This window comes from Saccopteryx bilineata, chromosome 3, assembly GCF_036850765.1.
Source record: "Saccopteryx bilineata isolate mSacBil1 chromosome 3, mSacBil1_pri_phased_curated, whole genome shotgun sequence".
Lineage (NCBI taxonomy): Eukaryota > Metazoa > Chordata > Mammalia > Chiroptera > Emballonuridae > Saccopteryx > Saccopteryx bilineata.
Genome location: NC_089492.1, coordinates 65,229,786 through 65,248,326, shown reverse-complemented (window position 1 = coordinate 65,248,326; position 18,541 = coordinate 65,229,786). Strand labels below are relative to the sequence as shown.

The 18,541-nt window shown below is 38.0% G+C and overlaps 1 protein-coding gene across 1 annotated transcript in view; it reads left to right on the top strand.

Annotated features, from left to right (window-relative positions):
* Positions 1 to 18,541, top strand: part of ARFGEF1 (ADP ribosylation factor guanine nucleotide exchange factor 1) — a 141,368-nt gene that overhangs the window by 49,602 nt on the left and 73,225 nt on the right. The window contains exons 4-7 of the mRNA XM_066266270.1: positions 239 to 385; positions 2,337 to 2,516; positions 9,218 to 9,494; positions 14,807 to 14,917. Coding sequence (XP_066122367.1) covers positions 239 to 385; positions 2,337 to 2,516; positions 9,218 to 9,494; positions 14,807 to 14,917 — 715 coding nt within the window. The remainder of the gene's footprint in view (positions 1 to 238; positions 386 to 2,336; positions 2,517 to 9,217; positions 9,495 to 14,806; positions 14,918 to 18,541) is intronic.

Sequence of the window (18,541 nt, the reverse complement as noted above, 5' to 3'; positions counted from 1 at the left end):
GGTTTTGTTGTAGTTATTGTTCTGTTTTTGTGGTAGTTACAGCATAAATAATTTCATGTTTATAGCTAATAAAGGTTTCTTCATGAAAAGTTGGTAAGAGTGTTGGCTTTGATTATATTTTAATGTTTTCATGTACAAATTTTAATATATATTCAACTTTATATTGTAATTTTAATGTATATTTTATTAGTTTACATATTAGTTTAATTAGAATCTTTATTTTCTTTCTTCATTTCAGAAACTTATTGCTTATGGGCACTTGACTGGCAATGCTCCAGATAGTACAACACCGGGCAAGAAGTTAATTGATAGAATTATTGAAACAATTTGTGGCTGTTTCCAAGGTCCTCAAACAGACGAAGGAGTTCAGTTGCAAATAATAAAGGTAAATAATTACATAAATTGTGACTTTGTTATTTTTTATCTATATTTTAAAAAAGGCTTTTACCTCGGAAAGTATTTGGAGAGGTCATTTTATGTGCTTTCCAGCTATTATAGAGGTCATTTGGGTGCTTTTTAGACTCAATATCGCAGGATTTTGTTCTTGAAAGCTGAGAGTTAGCAAAGATTTTGAAATCTTTTGTTTTGAAGGTCTCAATTTAGGCTTGGACACCAGAGTCCTCCAGACTGTTTCAGTTTCTGACCTGTTTCCCATACTTATTGTATCTCTTGAGCTTTAGGGTACCATGGGAAGGTCCTCATGACCCCTGTAGTTTCTTCTATACTGCCAGACTCCTTGTAGTCTACCCTATACCCATGCCTCACTGTGTGGACTCCTTATATACCAGCTTTCCTGATTTCCTTGCACCTGTCCATCTGCTGAACCTGCTCAGCTAAACTCTGTCCTGGGTTTGTGCTGTTTTCCTGGATATTGATTAAACAGCTTTAAAGATAATCACTGCTTTTAGTCTGTTATAAACATTTGTGGGGGTTTTTTTTCTTTTAAAATTTTTTTTTAGCAAGAAAGAAACAGACAGACAGGAAGGGAGAGGGATAAAAAACATCAATTCTTTGTTGTAGCACCTTAGTTGTTCATTGATTGCTTTTTCATCTGTGTCTTGACCTGAGGGGGCTCCATCTGAGCCAGTGACCCCTTGCTCAAACCAGTGACCTTGGGCTTTAAGTTAGTACCTTTGGGCTCAAGCCAGCAACCATGGGGTCATGGCTATGAGCCCATGCTCAAGCTGGTGAACCCATGCTCAAGCCGGAGACCTTGGGGTTTCGGACCTTGGTCATTAGCATCCCAGGCCAACGCTCTATTCACTGCGCCACCACCTGGTAGGCTAAACATTGCATTCTTAATGTTACCGCTAATGGTAATGGTGGTATGTTTATATACCAGTAAAATTTTTTTGTGCTAATAGTACTTTTGCAGTTGTTTACATGTGCAAATGTTTCTTTATGTGTGAATATAGTCCCTTCTGAGTCCTGTCAGTTTCATAACTATTTACTTCACAAGTTATATATTTTTGTTATAAAAAGCTGTCCCAATTTGTTTGGCCTATCATGTGCAATTTTATGTCAGTCATGACTTATCTAGCATACACTCAGTGCTGCTTCTGTATAGCATTGTAGAGCATAAAAGGACAGAAGAATGAGTTCTTGCTTTTGAGAAATAGTATGTAAATTGATATAAGAAAATTCACTTAAAATATTCACTTTATTGGAAAATTCACTTTAGGATAGTCTTAAATGCTTTATTTTAAAACATTTGTAAACATCTTCAACAAATAACAACACATTTATTGAGTTCAGTCTATAAGAAAGATCTCAAAAATAAATTGGACGTGAGCAAGATACCAATGTGTGTATCCTCCAAAGTTGATAGCCTAATTCAGTAGCTATATGGTGTGAAGCATATCGGTGCTCTACACTGACAGTTTTAATGTGCGTTTTAATAAACTATATGATTTGACTTTGGGTGCTGTGTACAACATAATCAACAGTTCAAATGCTATAGAAATGTTTACCTGAAACCTTTATACTTTTATTGATTGATATCACCCTGATAAAGTTAATTTTCGAAATAAAATTTAAAAAATAGAAATAAATTATATAAAAGTGAAACTTGAGTTGAAACAAATGACTTTGAAGGATTTTCTAGTGTTCTGGGCTTGGGAAGATTATGTGGGAACTATTTATTGCCAGACGAGGAAAACAAAATATTTTAACAGTTGATGATCCATTCAAGACAAGTAGAAATTTTGTAGGTTTATACTGATAATTCCTGAAAATGGTAATAATGGCTGAAAGCTTTAATTTTAATATAAAAATACATTTTCTGTGCTCTAACTCGGATGCAGAAAATTGCTTTAACTTTGTCCTTTTTTTTTAAGGCTTTACTTACTGCAGTAACATCTCAACACATAGAAATTCATGAAGGAACTGTACTGCAAGCTGTGAGGACATGTTACAATATCTATCTAGCAAGCAAAAACCTCATCAATCAGACAACAGCCAAAGCTACTCTTACTCAGATGCTAAATGTTATCTTTGCCCGCATGGAAAACCAAGCAGTAAGTATTAAAAAGAGAGAGATTGTGTGAAACACCACAGGCATCAAATTTAGAGAAGAGTTTATAGATATAATGAAATCTTTTGTGTCTGTAGAAAAGAATGACTTTCATTTACAGTCCTACTTGCTGGAGATCTGTGGTATTGTTTTGTTTTGAGGTTTACTGACTTGACTTTGGATAAAAATATGTTTTTAATCGTTCACAAATAAAATTGAGTGATATTGATTGCCATCATTTTCATGGAACTGTTTATGAATTGATATTTTTATTGCACTCATGCTTACCTAATTTGATTTATTCTGGTATAAAATTCATTGAGCCTTTAAAATATAAAATATGTATCTATATTAATGAAATATATATAAATATTTTGGGGGTAAGAGATCAGCAGCTAGAGAATTATTTTTTAAAACTGTCTAGGAATCCATAATTAAAAACAAAATTTTAGCTGGTTTTGAACTGATTTTAAACTTACAGAAAGTTGCTAAAATATTATAAAGAGACCCCCTTTAATCTGCTTTCTTAATGCCACCTACACAATCATAATCATTTTGCAATGATCAGAAGCAGGAATTAACATTGATATAATACTATCAAGTCAATTACAGATCTAACTTGAATTTCACCAATTTTCCCATTAATGTCCCCTTTTTTTTTCCTCTTTCAACATCTGATGCTGGATTCCATCTTGCATTTAATATCCATTGAGTTGTGAGTCTTCTCCAGCTGTTAACAATTTCTCAGCCTTACCATTCATCACCTTGATGCAAAATAACCAGTTATTTTGTTGAATGTCTGGTCATTTGTCTGATATTTTCTCATGATTAGAATGATGTTGTCCTTTTTTCACTAGAATACCTCTGAAGCAATGTTGTGTTCTTTTCAGTGCATCATGTCAGTAATGTATGATGTTGATATGTCTTATAACTGGTAATATTAATCTTGATTACTTGGTTATGGTGATATCTGCCAGGTTCTTCTACTATAATGTTACTACTTATTCTTTTGCAGTTAATAAGTATCTTGGGAAAGATACTTTAAATCTATGCATATACCCTGTGTTCTTCTCACACGCCCCATCCTAATTTAAGTATCCATGAGTGAATCTTCTTGGCAACAGATATCACTGTGGTGTTTCACTAATGGTGATTTTCTATTTCTCTTTCCTGTATTTATTAATCATGATTATTTTCCTTTTCTGTTTATTTAGTGTTTTATTTATATCAGTCTATAGTCATGTGTGTTTATTTTATTCTACTCTACTGGTTATAATCAAATACTATCAGTATTAATTTTGTTACTTAAATTATTCCAACTTTGGACTGTGTCCTTTTGACATATTCCCTTTTTTTTGAGCATCTTCTTTTTGGAATCTCAAGATATTGCAGGCTTATTTTGAATTTTCTCTGCTTCAACTGTGGAGTCAACCACTTCAGCAGGTAGCCCTGGCTTCTCTAATTGGAGAATAGTGATTAGAAACCGAAATCTGAGTGTTAGGTTTGTTCATTACCAGTGGGGTGTTATTGCTTCTAGACCCTTTCAGCAGATAAAGCTAGGAAATAGATATCTGTGTACTCACCTTATCTCCGTACTCCCTACTCCTCACGTACCTGTATGTGACTTTCTATCTGTATATATTAAAGACTGTGTTTATACTGATAGTTCTGGTTCCAACTCTACAGGGTTTATTTCAGCCTTTTGTTTATTTGTAACTTCTATCTAAACAATGAGAAATATGGTTTTCATTTTCTATGATATATTGTTTCTTCAACTCTGTTTTACACACAAAATAGTTTTAGAATTGCTAACCCTGTGAGAAACAAATTTACTAAATAGATTACAACATTTTATATGTAGTTCTTTTAGTCTTTAGCCTTATGGTACCCACTTAAAACACTGTTTCCAAAGTTATTTAGGTTAGTTCTCCACACTCTTCAATGGAATAATAAAATTTTATATAAATTTTATATAAAATTAAGTTCACTTTTTAATGCCTGTTTTCCGTTTCAGTCCCTCTCACATCTTTGTTTTAATTGGGTATTTATTTTTTGAGTATGGTAAACATTACTGTAATTTAAGATTCAGAGCTACATAAAAGGTATACTCAGAGAAGTACCACTTCCTCCTCCTTCCTACCACATTATTCCTCTTTCCCTCCTCTTCCCACACCTTGAATGTAACCAGTCTCTTTCGTTTCTAGTTTTTCTTGCCTGCATTTCTTTAGCACAGATAAGCATATATATGTGTAGTTTCATTTTTTACTTTTTTTACACAAAAGGTAGCATACTGTATTAGTTATGTTTTTTGCATAACACATTACCCAGCTGGATGCTGGGTGGTTGTGGCTTGGATTCATATGAACTTGCAGTTGAATGAGTGTATCACATTGTTAATTGGGGCTTCAGTCATTTAAAGGCTCTATTGGGCTAAAGAATAACACTTCCAAGCTCACTCAATTGGCTGTTGGTGAAAGGCCTCTCTTCTTCACTGTCTACTGGCCAAAATGACCTGAGTTTATTAACCTATCGGTCTCATAGGGCTGTTCAAAACATGGCAGCTGTCTTCCCCCAGGGTGAAGAGGATCAGAGCGAGCAATAAGACAGAGCTGCAGTATCTACCTGTGGTCACCCAGACCATCCCTGGTACAGTATGGCAGGAGACCCTACCAGGAAGTGAATTGTTGGCCGTCTGAAGGCTGGCTATCACACATGCAGTAGATACTCTTTTGTGCTTTGCTCTTTTCACTTGGCAGTGTGTCTTGGAAAGCATTCCATGTTAGTCCTTAGAGATCTTCTTAATTTTTTTTGTACAGATGCATAATACTCTAGGACATACTATTCTGTTGACTCTTATTTATTAACACTGAAATTATTTCTATTTTGCACCTATAAGTAATAGTTCTGTTGCTTTTCTAAAGAAGTGAATAACAATGTTACCATTTTTTAATGGCACAAATATGTTTTATTTGACTTTTTCAACAAGTTTTTATTATATTGCTTATATGTTCCAGGCCTCATTTACACAGTGGCGAACAAAACCAACTTGTTCACTGCCTTTAAAAATCTTCCAAAATGTGGGACATAGATGGGGAAGATGAACCTTAAACTAATTATCACACAAGTGAATATGTAACTGAATTATGATAAAGGCTTTGAACATATTTCATGTCACAAAGGATACTTAGTTCTTTCCTGTGGATAGTCATAGAAAAGTACAAGAGGGAAGGGAGAGAAAATTAAAGGGTGGGCAGGCTAATTTAAATTTCACATTTACTAAAATTCTAAGCCAGATGCCAATTAACTTATATATACTACTGATATCCTTTCCCCTGCTCCCTCCAATAAAAGTGTTTATGAGCCTGGCCTGTGGTGGCACAGTGGATAAAGCGTCGACCTGGAAATGCTGAGGTTGCCGGTTCGAAACCCTGGGCTTGCCTGGTCAAGGCACATATGGGAGTTGATGCTTCCAGCTCTTCCCCCCCTTCTCTCTCTCTCTCTCTCTCTCTCTCTCTCTCTCTCTCTCTCCCTGTCCTCTCTAAAATGAATAAATAAATTAAAAAGTGTTTATGAAATGTAAAGTTTTAAAATTTTAATGAAAAGGCCCTGGCCGGTTGGCTCAGTGGTAGAGCGTCGGCCTGGCGTGCAGAAGTCCCGGGTTTGATTCCCGGACAGGGCACACAGGAGAAACGCCCATCTGCTTCTCCACCCCTCCCCCTCTCCTTCTTCTCTGTCTCTCTCTTCCCCTCCCGCAGCAAGGCTCCATTGGAGCAAAGATGGCCCGGGCGCTGGGGATGGCTCCTTGGCTCTGCCCCAGGCGCTAGAGTGGCTCTGGTCGTGACAGAGCGACGCCCCGGAGGGGCAGAGCATCGCCCCCTGGTGGGCGTGCCGGGTGGATCCCGGTCGGGCACATGCGGGAGTCTGTCTGTCTATCCCCGTTTCCAGCTTCAGAAAAATGCAAAAAAAAAAAAATTTAATGAAGAGCCTGATCTGTGGTGGCACAGTAGATAAAGCATCAGCCTGGAACACTGAGGTTGCTGGTTTGAAACCCTGGGCTTGGCTGGTCAAGGCACATAGGGGAGTTGATGCTTCCTGCGCCTCCACCTTTCTCTCTTTCATTTTCTCTCTCTCTCTCTCTTTCCTCTCTAAAATGAATAAATAAAATCTTTAAAAAAATAAAGGAAAAGAAAATTTTAATGAAGAAAATGCTAATTTCTGTCTAGAACAGTGGTTCTTTTTGTATTTTTCTGAAGCTGAAAACCGGGAGGCAGTCAGACAGACTCCCACATACACCCGACTGGGATCCACCCGGCACGCCCGCCAGGGGGCGATGCTCTGCCCATCGGGGCGTTGCTCTGTTGCAACCAGAGCCACTCTACACCTGAGGCAGAGGCCATGGAGCCATCCTCAGCGCCCGGGCCATCTTTGCTCCAATGGAGCCTTGGCTGCGGGAGGGGAAGAGAGAGACAGAGAGGAAGAAGAGGGGAAGGGGTGGAGAAGCATATGGGTGCTTCTCCTATGTGCCCTGGCCAGGAATCGGACCTGGGACTTCCGCACGCCAGGCCGACACTGTACCACTGAGCAAACCAGCCAGGGCCTAGAACAGTGGTTCTTAACTGGGGAGGGGTTTTGTCCCTGAAGTCACATTTGAGACAGTTTTGATTGTCATAATGGGGTAGGTAGGTGTAGCAGGTATAAGATAGGGATATTGCTAAGCACCTGCAGTGCATAGGGCAGTCACCTCCACCACAAAGAATTACCCAATTCAAATGTCATAGTACCGATGTAGAGAACTCCTACTCTAGAAAGTATAGGTGTAGAAAATAATTTTCATACAGTAACATTTCCTTTCTTTTTTCAAAGGGTGTTGAATTTCAGCACCTCGCTTGTCTATAATTCCAAGGCTTGTGCTTGCCACACTAAACCATGGTGCAGATTGGCTGAAATTCAGCTGAGAGTAGGATTAGATTGCAAGTCATAGATTCCTCACTGGTTTTTTTGTTTGTTTGTTTTGTTTGTATTTTTCTGAAGCTGGAAACGGGGAGGCAGTCAGACACTCCTGCATGCACCTGACCAGGATCCACCCAGCATGCCCACCAGGGGGTGATGCTCTGCCTATCTGGGGCGTTGCTCTGTTGCAACCAGAGCCATTCTAGTGCCTGAGGCAGAGGCCATGGAGCCATCCTCAGCGCCCTGGCCAACCTTGCTCCAATGGAACCTTGGCTGCGGGAGGGGAAGAGAGAGACAGAGAGGAAGGAGAGGGGGAGGGGTGGAGAAGCAGATGGGTGCTTCTCCTGTGTGCCCTGGCCAGGAATCGAACCTGGGACTCCTGCACGCCAGGCCGACACTCTACCACTGAGCCAACCGGCCAGGGCCCAATTCTTCACTGTTAATTTGGAAGTTAACTTCCTCATGAACGGGCTAAAGAATTGGTCTGAGAATTCTGTTCTGATTCTAACTGTGCAACAGGTTATGCCCATCAGTTTTCTTATCTGTAAAAGAAGCAATTCAGACCATAATTATAGGGCTCTTTTTACCTTTTGACCATTAAATTGTTAATTTAAATTTATTTTGTAAATTCATATAATTCTGGTATTACCACATAACCTGGAATATTACTAGGAAATATGAAATGTTCATATGTGACACCATAAAATATTTATCTGTGGAAATTAATTCTGTGAAAATCATTCTTATTAGTTCATGAGGACCAAAAGAGATGTGTCTAAAAGAAATAAAATGCTAAAAACTGAAACCTAGTTCTTCTGGTTGTTACTGTTTTTAGCATCTTGTAAGTGAGCCAGTGTTACCGGTGATATTGTATATAATGATGACAGGTTACCTAAAATAAAACTAACATTTACAGATTTTTTAATTCTTATTAGGTGACTGGGCAGAGGCATTTTAATACTCATTGTAATTTTATTTATTAAATGTAATTTTTATTTTTTACCTGACCTGTGATGGCGCAGTGGATAAAGCGTTGACCTAGAATGCTGAGGTTGCCGGTTCAAAACCCTGGGCTTGCCCGGTCAAGGCACATATGGAAGTTGAAGCTTCCTGCTCCTCCCCCCTTCTCTCCCTCTCTCTCTCTCCCTCTCTCTCTCCTCTAAAATGAACAAATACAAATAATAAAAATGTAATTTTTATTTTTTAATTCAAAGGCATTTGGTAAGGTGACATTAGAACATACTACAGAAGGGTGTACACTGAAAAGTTCCCTCCTTAACCCCCACCTCCTGTACCTAACCATTATTACTACTTTCTATGTATCTTTCTAGACTCCATTTCTGTATGTACTTATCCATACAAAATGAATGTGTGTATTTTATTCCCCCATCTACTTTTCCTTTTCTTTTAGTGAAACTTTTAATTGGATAAATCCACTATTGGCAACAATTCAGTTATTATTCTAAGGCTGTTACAATAATTTGTTTTATTTTGGTTTTGTTTAGATAATACATTTACATCATTCAAACACTGAGTAGAATGAGAAGACAATATATAGTGAAAGACTTCCATCTCTTTTTTTACCAGTTTTCCATCCCCCAAAGAAGTGACCTTTTTTAGTTGGTTTTTGTGTTTTCGTATATTTTATGTTCTTTGTTTCTGATGGCCTATAATTAGTAATGAGTGTAATGTTATTCTTTCAAATTGTAAACAACTTATTTTACAAATATTCCAGCTTATTCTATTTTTTTGCAGTTGCAGGAAGCCAAACAGATGGAAAAGGAAAGGCACCGGCAGCAGCAGCATCTGCTGCAATCTCCAGTCAGCCATCATGAGCCTGAGTCACCTCACCTTAGGTATCTGCCACCTCAGACTGTTGATCATATATCCCAAGAACATGAAGGAGACCTTGATCCCCATTCAAATGATGTGGATAAAAGCCTTCAGGATGACACAGAACCTGAAAATGGATCTGATATTTCCAGTGCAGAAAATGAACAGACTGAAGCTGATCAGGCAACTGCAGCTGAAAGTAATCTTTTTGAGAAGGGTTTGTGGTGGGTGGTGTGTGTGTGTGTCTATGTGTGTCAAGGGAATAGTGTGGGAATATGTTTTTGGTAAATGTAGAAAGGGTAATATGATTTAATGGATATCAGACACATTGTGGTAATTGTGTGCTTTCTCCATCCTAGGTAGTAAAGTTAATTTTACTTTAACCCACAAGACATCTGTGAGTTGATGACACTATGCATTTATTAACATTTCATGAGCAGTGTGAGTTACAGACTTGTTTTGGAGGAGATAGGTGTTACTGAAGAGGGTTATAAATGTGTTAGCGTGTTATACAGGAACTTAAGTTTTCTTATTAAAATTAGTTTTACAGCAAACAAGACCTATTTATTTGGTAAGGTTTTCTGGAATGTGATTGAAATTTTAGGAAATGATTATATTCAGAAAATATTATGGTAGCCCTTGCTGGATGGCTTGGTTGGTAGAGCATCATCTTGAGGGACAGAGGTTGCCAGTTCAATCCCTGGTCAGGGCACATTCAGGAGCAGATATTCCTGTCTCTCTTCTGCTCTCTCTCTAAAATCAATAAAATAAATATTTTTTTATTTATTTATTTTAGTAAGAAGAGGGGAGGCAGAGAGACAGACTCTCTTCCACATGTGCCCCAACTGGGATCCACCCAGCAAGCCCACTAGGGGGCGATGCTCTGCCCATCTGGGGTCATTGCTTCATTGCTCAGCAATTGAGCTATTTTTTGTATTGCCTGAGGCAGAGCCACAGAGCCATGCTCGGCATCTGAGACCAACTAGTTCAATTGAATCGAGCCATGACTGTGGGAGGGGAATGGACAGAGAGAGAGAGAGAGAGAGAGAGAAGAGGGGGAGGGTGGAGAAGCAGATAATCACCTCTCCTGTGTGCCCATACCAGAATCGAACCCAGGACACATCCATAGGCCGGGCCACTGCTCTACCACTGAGCCAACTGGTCAGAGCCAAAAAAAACATTTAAAAAGATATTATGGTAAGAAAGTATTGAAATTAAATATAAAATGAAATCTTTAGAGTAATTATCTGACATACAAAAATATTTCATTTTTATATTGAGATGTCCTCTGATACTTTTTTCTTTATTTTATATTTTTAATGAGAGAGAGAGACAGACAGGTAGGGAGAGGGATGAGAAACATCAACTTGTAGTGGTATTACTTTAGTTGTTCATTTATTGCTTCTCATATTTGCCTTGACCATGGAGCTCAAGCCAAGCCATGACCCCTTGCTCAAGCCAGTGATCTTTGTGCTCTAACCAGCAACTATGGAATCATGTCTGTGTTCTCGTGCTCAAGCCAGATGATCCCGTACTTAAGTCAGCAACCTTGGGGTTTCAAAACCTGGGACCTCAGCGTCCCAGGCTGACGTTCTGTCCACAGCACCACCACTGGACAGGCTGACACTTTTTCCTATGTAAATTTGTAAGGAAAAGTTTATAAGATTATAAAAATTAAGTTATATTTATTTATTTTACATGTTTATTTCTCTGAAAATAGTCACATGAAGTTGTTTTTTACCTCCAAACAATATTCTCAGTTCTTCTATAAAACTGCCAGGGAGTTTGGTTGTTCCCTTTGTTCTTCCTTACATTGGCATCAGAAAAGGATAGAAATGCTGTTGCCTCTTTAGTGTGGTGTGGAGAACTAGGATGGTTAGTGCTCAGTTACAGTTCATCTGAATTGTGTTTTCATCTTACCTTGAGGAAAGACTTCTATAATTTCAGCTTCTGATTTTTTCACCACGTCTTTTTCATAACCCGATAGTGGCACTGGCATGAATAGATGCTGTACTAGTTTTAATAGTACTTTATTATTTATTTTGAAAAGGATATTTTGATAAACCAAACATGTATTCATAATACTTAAGCTAATAGAGAAACTATACTGCTTATATGATTTACATATTTCTAGCCTGCCCTTGTCAAAATTTCCCTTACTTTCACTGAGTATATTAAGGGGCTGATTCAAAGGGCTAATCTCTAATATAGGGAGTTACTGTATTTTTCACTCCATAAGATACCTGACCATAAGACACACCTAGGGTTTTAAGGAGGAAAATAAGAAAAAAAATATTCTGAACCAAATGGTGTGTTAAAATATTTAATAAAATACCATATTTTTTGCTGCATAAGACTCATGGGCATTTTCCTCTCCACTTTTGGGGGGGGGATGCATCTTATGGAGTGAAAAATACGATACTTCTTCCCTTATTTGTCATATTCTGTACTAGGCACTATGCTAGGACTCAGTGTTAAAAAGCTGATGTAGGTACAGCTCTTACTCTTAGAGTGCTCATGGTCTGCCTGGATGGTCAGGCATATATATGAGACACAATGTGATACATTTCATGAAAGTGGCATATGCACAATGTAATTCTGCTGAGGAGAGTTAGGACATATCTTTGTGGTGGAAAATGATGTTTTTTAGCTGAACTTTCTTGTATAGTGTTAAGTATTGGCTAGCTAGAAAAATTTAAGAATCTTTGAACAGAAGAAACAACATGGAGTGAGACCCAAGTAGTGAAAGAATCTACTGTACTGTGTGTGCAGTACCACTGTGGGTACCCTATAGCAGTGGTCCCCAACCCCCGGGCCACGGACCGGTACTGGTCTGTGGGCCATTTGGTATCGGTCTGCAGAGAAAGAATAAATAACTTACATTATTTCCATTTTGTTTATATTTAAGTCTTCACGATTGTTTTATTTTTAAAAAATGACCAGATTCCCTCTGTTACATCCGTCTAAGACTCACTCTTGACGCTTGTCTTGGTCACATGATACATTTATCCGTCCCACCCTAAAGGCCAGTCTGTGAAAATATTTTCTGACATTAAACTGGTCCGTGGCCCAAAACAGGTTGGGGACCACTGCCCTATAGGATACAGAATTATAAATACGGTGTAATTATCTGTGGCATAGTCATGATTGGCCTTGAATGTGTTTTTCTCCAAATAGCTGATAAATGAAAATTCTACTCAAGAGCCATTGGTTAAGAATGCATGCTTTTGGGTTAGATCAGGAGTCCCCAAACTTTTTTTTTTTTTGTATTTTTCTGAAGCTGGAAATGGGGAGAGACAGTCAGACAGACTCCTGCATGTGCCTGACCAGGATCCACCCGGCTCGCCCACCAGGGGGCGACGCTCTGCCCCTCCGGGGCGTTGCGACCAGAGCCACTCTAGCGCCTGGGGCAGAGGCCAAGGAGCCATCCCCAGCGCCCGGGCCATCTCTGCTCCAATGGAGCCTCGCTGCGGGAGGGGAAGAGAGAGACAGAGAGGGAGGAGAGGGGGAGGGGTGGAGAAGCAGATGGGCGCCTCTCCTGTGTGCCTTGGCCGGGAATCGAACCCGGGACTTCTGCATGCCAGGCCGACGCTCAACCACTGAGCCCAGGAGTCCCCAAACTTTTTACACAGGGGGCCAGTTCACTGTCCCTCAGACCGTTGGAGGGCCAGACTATAAAAAAAAAACTATGAACAAATCCCTATGCACACTGCACATATATTATTTTAAAATAAAAAAAAACAAAATGGGAGCAAATACAATGCTTAAAATAAAGAACAAGTAAATTTAAATCAACAAACTGACCAGCATTTCAATGGGAACTATGCTCTTCTCACTGACCACCAATGAAAGAGGTGCCCCTTCCGGAAGTGTGGCAGGGGCCAGATAAATGGCCTCAGGGGGCCGCATGTGGCCCGTGGGTCGTAGTTTGGGGACCCCTGAGTTAGATTATTTGCCTTGAATCACTAGCTCTTTGACTTTGGACATAATAGTTCACTTCTCTAATCATTTCCTATGTGTAATCAATTACTTGCTGTTACTCTAATCTATTTCTGTCAGATGATTTATATGAGAATTGACTCTTGATTCATTAGTCATTTTGTGCACATTTTAGTGACTATATTCAGTTATGTTGAAACTGATTTTCAGACTAGTTCATTTTAGCCAACTAGAGCACAGAAATACAAAGCTTAAGAAGGGTAGAAAAACTGTCTGCCAAGACATTTATATGTTTTTAATCTGCAGAAGCAGCTAAATACTATTGTGTTGGGATTTTTTTTTTAATTGAGAGGCAGAAGGCAGAGACAGATTCCTTCGTGTGCCCCAACCAGGGTCCACCCTGCAAGCCCCTTCCAGGTGATGCTGTGCCTGGCTGGGCCACAGCTCCATTGCTCGGCAACTGAGCTATTTTAGTGAATGAGGCAGAGGCCATGGAGCCATCCTCAGACCCGGGGCCAACTTTTGCTCATACCATTCAAGCCATGGCTGCAGGAGAAGAGAGAGATGGGGGGAAAAGGGAAGAAGCAGATGGTCACTTTTCCTGTGTGCCCTGACTGAGACTCAAACCTGGGACTTCCAAATGTCAGGCTGAAGCTCTACCGCTGAGCCAACAGGTCAGGGCCCAGATTCTTTTTTTTTTTAATAAAATAACTAATTTGACAAGCTTATTAAGTTTCCCCTTGTGGCATTCAGTATTTTGTAGAATGCAGCAAACAGTAGGTTAGGATTGGCTAGTGGCCAATATGCATTCTGAAGCCACTGGTGTAAGACAGTAGCTCCCAGAACAGGGTCGTGGTTCCCAAAGCATCCTAAAGTACTACTTGAACTTTCCTGATACATTTCAAGAAACATATTAGAAACCCTATATTTATCTACAATAAGTCGTACAAACTAACTAATGCCAACTTTTTTATTAATTTATTTTATGCTGATCAGAAGTTGATTGGCAGCTATGTTTTAAATTAATGTTAAATTGGAGAATGAGTTATATTTTACTTATTAAATTTTATTTTAGATTGGATATTTAGATTCTGTTGGGAAACAAACAATGTAAGGAAGGCCTGGAATTCACTGGTGGAAGGCAAGATGGCCCTATCTTTGCTTCTTCAAGGACCTCAGTACATTAAGGCACAGTGATGAGCTTGTTATTATTGATGAGCCTAAGTTAATCAAAACAAGCTTGATTACATTTAATATTTTATTTGGCAAGTGTGGGACATGTTTGAAATGTGTTATTCAAAATATTTTTAAAAGTTTGGTTCTTAAAGGAATAATCCAGAAATTCACTTAAGTTGTATAATTGTTTAATAATTTATCAAATGAATCTTTGTTGGAACTGACTTGAATCTATAACATTTTACAATTTGATTTGGTTATAAATTTTGATGGTTTAACATGTAATTGCTTCTAGTTTTGTATCTTTTATTTTTTAAAAGAAAGCTTTTTATTATAAATGTTTAGTAAAAGTTTCTAAAATAAGATAATGTCTTCTTGAATTTTTTCTTTTTAAAGCATTATCTAAAAATGATATATTATATGATGGAGAAAATCATGACTGTGAGGAAAAGGCACAAGACATTGTACAGAGCATTGTAGAAGAAATGGTGAACATCGTTGTTGGAGGTAGTGTATTCTACTAGAATTAGTTTATTCTGTCTTATAGTATTTATCCTGACTTTGGAGACTATTTTTATAATGGGTAGATTAAAAAGTGTTAAAAAAATATAAGATAAGCTCTTTCTCAAATTAGTGTGTGTGTATGTATATAGAAAATGTATTTAAATACCTTTGATTATAGAAAAATGCCTCTTTTCTCCCCCAGCTTCAGTTATATTTTACAAAACTCACTATTCCCCAACCCATTAAAAAATGGTTAATACCAATTTATTTTTTTATTTTGTGTTTGCTGGGAGAGGGGCAGAGATATGTTCTCCTTCCTCTTAAATGTGCTAAACTTTAAAAATTATAAAATGTTTTAAGTTGATTTGGTTTTGTATATTTTATGTCTTTATTGGAAAAATAATTTCTTATAACTTCATTATCATGACCAAGTCATAGTTAATATAGGGCCAGCTTTCATCTTATGGATTATATTATTAAAAGGCTTTAAAATTTGTTAGGAATTTCATTCAAATTTTCATAGATAGTATTATTATAGGATTAGATTTGAGAACAGTCCACTGAAGCTTATGTAATTCATGGTTTCCTGCACAGGGACTAAGCATAATACCTTGTTACATAAACTTCTAGAAGTATGATGAAATGATCTTAACATACTATATTTTCTAAGATTTTCTGTAAGATTTTGGTCCATCGATCATATCATTCTTAGTTTTCCAGTGCTGTTAAAATCTTTGTCTCTTGTTTATATAGTATTTTTCCTAGTAATTTCATGGGGATTTGTCAGAGAGGAAGGTAAATTAGTGGGTTCCATTCATCACCTTGAAAATAGATTGCACTATGTTTAGGGGACAGTTAAGGGAGAATTAGAGGAGAAAAAAATTGAGAATAACAGTATCTGCCTCTATTAAGTACTTTCTGTGTATCCTGAACAATTTTATGTGCTTTACTTACATTTATTCAATTTGTCCTTCCCAAATGCTAGGATGTTTAGGTACTCTTACTGTTCCTTTTAATTTTCTTTTAATTAAGTTTATTGGGATTACATTGGTTAACAAGATCATGTAGGTACTATTCCCTTTTTTAAAGATTTTATTTACTGATTTTACAGAGAGAGGAGAGAGAGGGGGAGAGGGAGAAAGAAGTATCAACGGATTAATAGTTGCTTCACTTAAGTTGTTCATTGGGTGCTTGCCTTGTGTGCCTTAACTGGGCAAGCCCAGGGCTTTGAACAGCAAACTCAGTGTTCTAGGTCAACACCTGATCCACTGAACCACCACAGGCCAGGCATTACTATTCTCTTCTTTTACAAATGAGAAAGTTGAGGCACTGAGAAGTTAACTTGTAAGAAGTAATAAAATAAAGATTTTAACTCAGGCTTTAAAGCCTGAAAATAAAATCAAAGAAGGTTTTCAGTTCTTCTGAGTAATTTTCTAAGAGGAGGAGGAGGAAAAATTATTGATAAATATTGATTATTCCTTTCAGAAATTTGATTAAAAGTGAGAAATGGATAGTAGTTAAAATGTGGCAAGAGTTGAAGGAAGATTCTTTTTTTAAGCATGAAAAGATTTGAGTATGTTTGTTGAGTATTGTGGAAGACCCAGTCGTGTGCTTGAAATTGCAAATGGCATATTTATAAGTAAATACTTAGGAGAGCAAGTTACTACTCAAGGCAAGAAGAGATAGATTTGAGGATGAATGAGTAGTTCACATTTGAAATTCAAAGGAATATTTTTCCCCTGAAATGAGAGGGAAGAAAAGATTTATAGCTGATGTCAAGGAACTTTATGGTGGGGTAAGGGAAAGTGAGGAAGCTGATGTTAAATTACCTACCTCTTAGCTCAACAGAAGGTGACAGGCCTTTGTTAAGAGAAGGTGAAGGAGGGGTGTTAGGAGGAGAAATAATTGGGTGCAGAAAGAACAAGTTTTGGAATAAGTGCTTTGGGGAAAGACTATCAATCTCGCTTAATCATAAAATTTTTATGGCTTCTTCCAGAGACAACTTTGCATCTATATGAGCATACTTTATATATGTAAAATATATATTTTTTATATCTACAATCATATTTAGCATGTCAAAATTTAGCATATTAAAGCTCCAAAAGACCCATTGAGAAGTAACTATTCTGTTTGTGTAATAGTTACCCAAATGTATTTTATCAATGAGTATCTTTTTCATGTGCCACTTGTTAATTGCAAAACATACTTTGAAATTATCCAGTTTAATCTATTCAGGATGTTCTGACTTGGAGAGCAGAAAGCAGTTTCAGAGTGGGACACTAGATACAATCCTTTCATTACTTGAGTCAATCAAAAATTGGGCACGTGTTATCAGTTATCAACAAAATAATAGCTACTTTTATTGAGAACCAGTTGTGTTCTTTGTATATATTGTGTGTATGTTGGTGATCCTCATAGACATTTTATCTTTGTTGATGATGAAAAAACTGAGGCCTAAAAAGATGAGATAACTTACCCAGTTAAATGGTGGAGATGTGAATGAAACACAGGTCTTTCATATTACAGTCTATGCTCCTTATAGTACAGTATAATTCCCTCATGCTAGCTTACAGTTTTCTTTTAATTGGTAACATGAAAGGAAGAGCTTCCTGCTAGATAGCTACTGTGTTATGGCCATAGACGTGTATATGTTCCCCTCTTAAATATAGATCACATCTTGGAGTACTGAATTTTGGTATTGGCATTATCTATGCTCTATCAAGATATTTCTGTTTACCATATATATTTTTTTTTTTTCATTTTTCTGACTAGACAGACTCCCGCATGCGCCCGACCAGGATCCACCCGGCACGCCCACCAGGGGCGACACTCTGCCCACCAGGGGGCGATGCTCTGCCCATCCTGGGCGTCGCCATGTTGCGACCAGAGCCACTCTAGCGCCTGAGGCAAAGGCCACAGAGCCATCCCCAGCGCCCGGGCCATCTTTGCTCCAATGGAGCCTCAGCTGCGGGAGGGGAAGAGAGAAACAGAGAGGAAAGCACGGCGGAGGGGTGGAGAACCAAATGGGCGCTTCTCCTGTGTGCCCTGGCCGGGAATCGAACCCGGGTCCTCCGCACACTAGGCCGACGCTCTACCGCTGAGCCAATCGGCCAGGGCCTGTTTACCATATATTAATTATAAGTACAATGACTTAGAATGACATACTGAAACATATTCAGGGGTGTGGGCCATTATTTTCATAGTAATGTTCCAAAGATTTTGTTATTAAAGGTATTAATTGGTATTCAAAAAAGGGTGGGAGAGGACTCATGGTAAAGTAAATTTGAAAATACTGCATATTTTAGATCCCCTTTAGACAGCTCAGTGCATATTAGCAAATTAAAGGCTATAATAAAGAAACCTGTTTCTCAGTGTTTCCCTCTTATTTGATAATGAGATATATTTTCAAGGATTTTCTATTACCATCTTAAGGCATTAGCATTCATTAGAACCCAGTTAGTAAATGCTGATCTAGACTGAAAGTAAGCTTCTCTTTTGGCACATCCTGGTGTTTCATTACTTCAGCTAATTAAGGATCATATTTGGATGTGTTCCAAATGCATATTTACTTCTAGTAAGTATACTAACCTTTGAATGGTGCTAATACGTATTACTTCTAAGGTGACC